The sequence below is a fragment of the Gordionus sp. m RMFG-2023 genome, chromosome 3 (genome assembly GCF_954871325.1).
Source record: "Gordionus sp. m RMFG-2023 chromosome 3, tfGorSpeb1-WG-v2, whole genome shotgun sequence".
Classification (NCBI taxonomy): Eukaryota; Metazoa; Nematomorpha; class Gordioida; order Chordodea; family Parachordodidae; genus Gordionus; species Gordionus sp. m RMFG-2023.
The window spans coordinates 28,861,533-28,868,167 of record NC_088777.1 but is presented as its reverse complement, the minus strand read 5'-3'; the positions used below and the strand labels follow the sequence as shown (position 1 = coordinate 28,868,167).

General features: G+C 25.6%; 1 protein-coding gene across 1 annotated transcript; it reads right to left on the bottom strand.

The window, feature by feature from the left end:
* Positions 1 to 1,896: 1,896 nt before the first annotated feature.
* Positions 1,897 to 3,351, bottom strand: LOC135927197 (uncharacterized). Its single transcript, XM_065463152.1, has 2 exons — positions 3,129 to 3,351; positions 1,897 to 2,848 (listed from the first exon to the last, which is right to left on the bottom strand). The coding sequence occupies exons 1-2, from the start codon at positions 3,139 to 3,141 to the stop codon at positions 2,292 to 2,294; spliced, it is 570 nt and encodes a 189-aa protein (XP_065319224.1). The 5' UTR covers positions 3,142 to 3,351; the 3' UTR covers positions 1,897 to 2,291.
* Between the last annotated feature and the right edge of the window lie 3,284 nt (positions 3,352 to 6,635).

Below are 6,635 nucleotides of genomic sequence, written 5' to 3'. Positions count from 1 at the left end.
AAAATATTTAGATTTTTGGGATTTGATGGACATTCTTCTTTTTCTAAATAAATCTCGATTTATAGATTATATTTATTTTTTGTTACTAATATGGATTATGAAATTAGAGAAATAATAGAATGAATTCAAAAAAGTGTAATTATAGCAATAGTTATGAAAAATTTAAAAACACCGTGAATTTTCGGGCGTGAATCAAAATTTTGCTTGTAGTGAGCGGGCGGACCGGGTCAAAAACTTTTTAATGGTAAGCGTGAAAGGGCGTAAATTTTTTTTATACCCACCGTGAGCGGACGGGTCGTGAATAAAAAATTAGGCCCGCGCCCACCTCTAGGTGGGAGGATATATATTGAATTTGTGCGGTTCTGCCCATATACCATTTAAAAAGCACTTTAATGTAAAAATTCACATAAATCCAAAATAATAATTCATATTATAAAGGTGTTTGTTAGAAGATATTTACAACATTTTAAAAATAAAAGGGCAAGCTAAAAAAAATAATTAAAATTTAATAATAATTAAAAATATTTATTTATCTGAAATACTCTGGATTTCTAAAATATATTAAGGTTCAGGCTCCAATCCAAATGAGAGATATTAATACTTATTGGGCTCAAACAGGGGCGGTCTGGAAGCCTAGTAGGGAAATCTCCAAAGGATCACGAGATTTTGGAAATTTTGGGGCCTCAATAAATAATTTTTTTTTAAATAATTGGCATAAAATCTAAATATATTTTAATTCAATTTTTTTTTTAAATATTATAAATTTAAATAATAATAATTTAATTATCTGGTGGAATTATAAGTACTATAAAAAATTTATTCATTCATTTAAAAATAAAACCATTTATTGTCTTGAATAGCAGTAGGTATTAAAATTAATTTATGCAATATTTATAGTTTATATATAGAAAACACAAAATTATTTTTATAATATAAACAATTATTAAAATGGGACCAAAAAAATATTAAACAACTCAAGCAAAACCAAGCCCCATTATAATAATTATATTAATATAAAATATATATGTTTATGAATGATTTATATAAAATAAGTTAGATATTTAATTTTTTTAAAAATGAAGTTCCTTTCATATTCATTTTTAGTGGCGTAGCCAGGATTTTATCATGAAGGGGGGTGGGTTTAAATTTTGCCCTCCAAACCTTACATTTTTTTTGAACACTTAATTGCTTATATTTTTGGATTTGTTAAAATTGTTTTATATTTTCATATAACAAAATTTTAGGGTATTTTATTTTATATTTTACATTCCTTTATTTAATCATGTATATATTTTTATTAATTAAAATATTTTCAAAATGTTGATATTTTATATAATACAGATTTTAATATTAAAAATTATAATGTATAAAGACTCTAAAAAAAAGTAGGAGACCGGGGTTATGGCGAACCCAAAAAGTCAAACCTTAATAAAATTAAAAGTACTTTATCATTTTTAATAAAAATATCTCATTTTGTTCAGCTCTATTAGTTTTATGGTAGGTTTAAATAACAAAAATACATATCTAGTACTTTTTTCATAATTTTAATCTTTCTGGAATTTTTTTTTGGGAACGAGTGAACCCTACCCGGGACGAACGAGCCTTTGCTCGGGGTTATTATAAGCTCTGCTTAATTTTCTACATAAAAGTTATATATTTTTTTATTAGAACATATTTATTGATTTAAAGCATAAAACTAATATATAAAATTATTTCTAAACAAAAAATGGGAACATTATTCACAATCTTTGCAAATAAAAAAGGGATTGAAATTGCAACAACTTCCATGTGATCAATAACCACATTTACGACATTGAAACCAGTCTTGATTGTTATGATGCTTGTAATAATTTTTTTTGCACACCAAACAATTGTTTTTCTTATTAATACCATTTTTTGATTTTTTTCTTTTATTTGCTCTCTCCATGGCTTTTTTTTTATATGGTGAAGAAGTTAAAATAGCAGAATATTGTTTATTTTTTCCAGACTTTTTATAAAATGTTGGGCATGGAAAAATTGATTCTGGGTCAAAATTTTTAGAGGTTGTTGGCTCATTTGAATAAGAATGTATGATTTCAGACTCATCTTGTCTAATTCTCAATGAAATATCATTACTATCATTATTCTCAATATTAAAATTGTTATTATTATCAATAGTTTCCTCATAATTTAAGGTATTGGGTATATCATTTACTAATGTATTATAACTTTCATCATTAAAAATTATAGGATTAAATGGCCAAATTCCACATGATTTAAAACCATTTTGAACTATAGCTGGAGCACATGCTTTAGATAAAATTTCCTTGACTATACCTGGTATATATATCATAGATTGTAAAATGTTTACCAGAATTATTTCTCATCCATGAGTCAACTGAAGAGTTATAATATCTCTTTAATGGGCCAAGCACTGTTTTATCCAAAGGTTGTAGTTTATGGGTACAATGTGGTGGGAGAGTTAATAATATTATCCCTTCTTCCAAACAAAAGTCAATAGCTTTTATGGATTGGTGAGAAATATGATTATCCAATATAATAAGGACCTTTCTATCTTTTGCATGTTTAGCATATTTGGCAAAATGATTTAAGAAGATTAAAAAGTCATCCTCTAACATCCAGCCTGAACCATTTGATATACCAATAGCACCAAGTGGTCCATCTCTTAAAAAATGATCATAATATTTTTTCCTAGGATATATAAACATTGGTGGTATCAAGTTGCCCAGTGCATTGACTGCAATTGCTAAAGTCATAAGGGTTCCCCTCTCACCTGATGTGATAGCTCCAACTTGTTTTTGGCCTTTCATGGCTAAAACTTTAGCAGGCTTCTGAACAGTTGTTAAACCTATGATAATATTTTCATATAATAGCATAGTAATTTTATATTCATTAAAATTAAATTCGAATTTTATAGGACAACATATAAATGTCAAGATTATAATCACAATACTGAGTGATATATTACTATCCTACTTAACAAAATATTAATGAATCTTAGATTAAAAAGTAGGGTTTTAATATTATATATAATTATATTTGTATATAAATTCATTAATTTTATGTCTAATTCTGACATTTTAATAAATTTTCATTTCTTATATGCCTTACATAAATCAATATTTAACCTGTTTCATCCATATTGAAGATCTCATTTGCAGTAAGTCTTGTAGTATCCAAAATATTTTTAAGATTATCAAAAAAATTTTCTACATTATCCTTATTAAAATTAGTAGCCCTTGCAAGGCTGGTTGCTTCAGGGCTCCTTAGTGATATAGAGGGATTTCTTTTAAGAAATGCTGCTAACCAATCTTCACCAGCAGATTTGTTATTTTGCCAAGAATTTGGTACTTTTAGATTATATTTACATGAAAGTTGATAAGCTAATTTTCTGGCCTTTATTAAAATAAATTATTAACAATAACATTTATTGAAAAATTTACTTTTTTAGGACAAAGCCCATTATACATATTTGCTGCTTTGATAAAATACTTTGAAAGTATTGCCTCTTGTTCAATATTAAAAATCTGTCTTGTATTGGATATAACAAAATTTTGTTTACTCTTGAATCTTGAGTTATATCTCTTAACTGTGGTATAACTAAGATTTGTAATGCTCATAATATTGATTAATGATTTATTTTGGGAAAATATCATCATCAATTCTTCCTGAGAAAATTTTTTGGTTCTGGGTTTGTAATTTCTAACCATGTTAAAATTTTTAATAAAATGGAGAAAAAGGTTCGACACCTCATAAAAATAGCCCCAATGCCACCATTTTGATTAAGATCATATTTTAAAGTATTTATAATATCAATTTTTTTCTGGAAAATTGATATTCTATAAAATAGAATTTTTTCTTTTATATAAGATAATTTTTGGGTGGTAAAAATGTCTATTTATCTTTATTTTTGAAAATTAGTAAAGTTTTAAAAAGTTACTTTTGCAGGTACAAATCAGATAATGCTTTATAAAAATTCTTCAAGCTGCCCGATATAAATAAAAATTATTGCCGCATATGCATTATATAATTATATAGTTTTGGTAAAAAAAATTATCCCTTAGAGTTTAATACTCTAGAAAATAAAGCCACGTCTCGCTAGGGCTGGGAACCAATAGTAAAAACCCAATATTAACAAAATATTGTATTGGTATTGGTATTGGGTCTAAAATATTGGTATTGGTTTAAACAATATTTTCTATTTCTTGTATTGGTATTGGTTTATATTGGTAACTATTGGTTTATATTGGTATTGGTTTAAATTCAAATTACTAATTAAAAGAATAGAAATAGTGATTATAAAACCCTTAATTTCTAATTTTAAATAAACATGGGAAAAAAAATCATGATACCATAAAATCAGGGCTAAGAACCAACTCAAAATTTTACTGAATTCAAATTCTTTTTTTAAACTAGGAATTTATTAGGTGATGTGAATATAAAAAATTTTGATTTAACCATGCATTTTTTGTATCAACAATAATAAACGTATTGATTTTGAACAATTTTATTTATCACAAAGAACATAGCAAAATAAGTAAACTAAAAATGTAACATAACTGTCTATTTATACAAAATATAATGCAAAAGAATGATATAATTTTAATATAAGAAGAGGAAATAATTTTATGTGTTTAAGAAGAATCTTGCATTCACATCCAAATTTTTAGGCACAGGCAAGCTTGTATAGTATGCTCATCTAGTGAACAACGTTGGTCTGTTATAACATACCGATCTTCTGAAAAAGCCCTTTCAGAGCTAGATGAGGTGGCCGGAATTGCTAGATAATCTCTGGCAATTTTTGATAATACTGGATATCTATTTTTATTTAATTTCCACCAATCTAATGGATTTGTATCATTGGAAATTGTGGCTTCATCTACGTATTTACTTATTTCTAAGTTGTTATTATTATGAGGTTTCACCTGATAAATTTTGTCATAAAAGGATAATTTTTTGTTATTTTGTGCTTCATTTGTAAGTTCCTCTGAATTGTTATTATTTATTTAAAAATATTGTATTCATTAGTAAGATATCCAATAAGAGTTTCCATATTATTATGCTTTAATAAATGACTTGATAGTTTAAATCTTGGGTCAATCATTGTTGAAATAATAAAGAGGTGTGTATTATAATTATAGTATTTATTAAGTTTTGTTAAGGCAGCTAAAGAAGCTGTCTTTAAAATAGCATTATGATTATTATTATAACTCTCCACATGCTCAAAAATACTGGAATATAAAGGAATAATTGTTGAAATTGTTGGAGTATTAGCACATGAGGCCATCTCTGTAGCAAAATTAAATGGTTCCAGAAATTCTCGGTATATTTCTATATTATTCCAGGCTAAGGCACTAATATAATTTTCTTGATTGGTATTTTGTAAATGATTGGTATATGTTGTCAAATAGGGTTTGAGCAATATTGCTCTTTCAAGCATTTGGTATACTGAATTCCAACGTGTTGGTATATCCAAAATTGGGTGAGGAAATTTTAAGTGTGGATTTTTTTCAAGATATATTTTTTCGAGTTTATTAAATTTAGATATAGAAAGTTTAAAAATTTTTTAAAAATTTCTTTTTTTTTTAAAGTTGTATTTAAGGGTTCCAATGCAGCCATGACAGCCAAATGTATAATATGACAAAAGCATTTGCACACATTATCAAAATTATCTTTTTGTTTTAAAATTTTTAGAAATGCTAAATTATTACTTGCATTGTCTAATGTAATGCAAAAAAAATCAATTTCAAATTTTACTTTTAATACAGAATTAAAAATATTAATATAATTATGTGCTGATTTAAAAGGAATAAAATCTAATAAATGATTAATTAATTTAAAATCATTATCAATATAATGAATTGTTATGCCCATAAAGGGTATTTTATTTGGAGAGGACCAAATGTCCATTGTTATGAGGTTCCAAAATTGGGAAGTGATATTTTTTTTTACATTTATTACAAATTGCCTTTTTTTTATTATCACAAGTAGTATAAAATTCCCAGATTTTTGCTGAATTTCGTCTTTTATTAGATATTGATAATTCTTCTTGTTCGCTATTATTATTAGTACCAACAGCATCTATATTTATTACCTCTTTTGGTCTTCATTTATTTAAATAAATAGACAAAATTGATAGATATCATGTAAAAAATTTACTTCCATAATAAAAATAAACTATAATTATAAATAACAGAAATATTGATATCACAGTAGTATTTGGAAGAAATAACAGATGTAATCAGTTTTTGCAATGAAAGTAAAAAAAATACCACGATATAATTATCCACGATAAACCCAAATAATTATGTTATTTTTAATATTAGTATTGGTATTGGTTAAAATTGTATTTAAACAATATATCAAAACCAATATATTTAGGTAATTGGTATTGGTATTGGTTGTAAAAGCAATACCAATATTTAAATATATATTGGTTTATATTGGTATTGGTATTGTAAACCAATATTATATTGGTATTGGTCCCACCCCTACGTCTCGCTATAACCCCGGGTTCATTATATCCCCGGTCTCCCCTAATTTTTTACAATTATATAAAATATGTGTAATTCTTATACAAATAGTGGTATTTAAAAAAATATGATTATATTATCTTATAAATAATACTTTTTTTA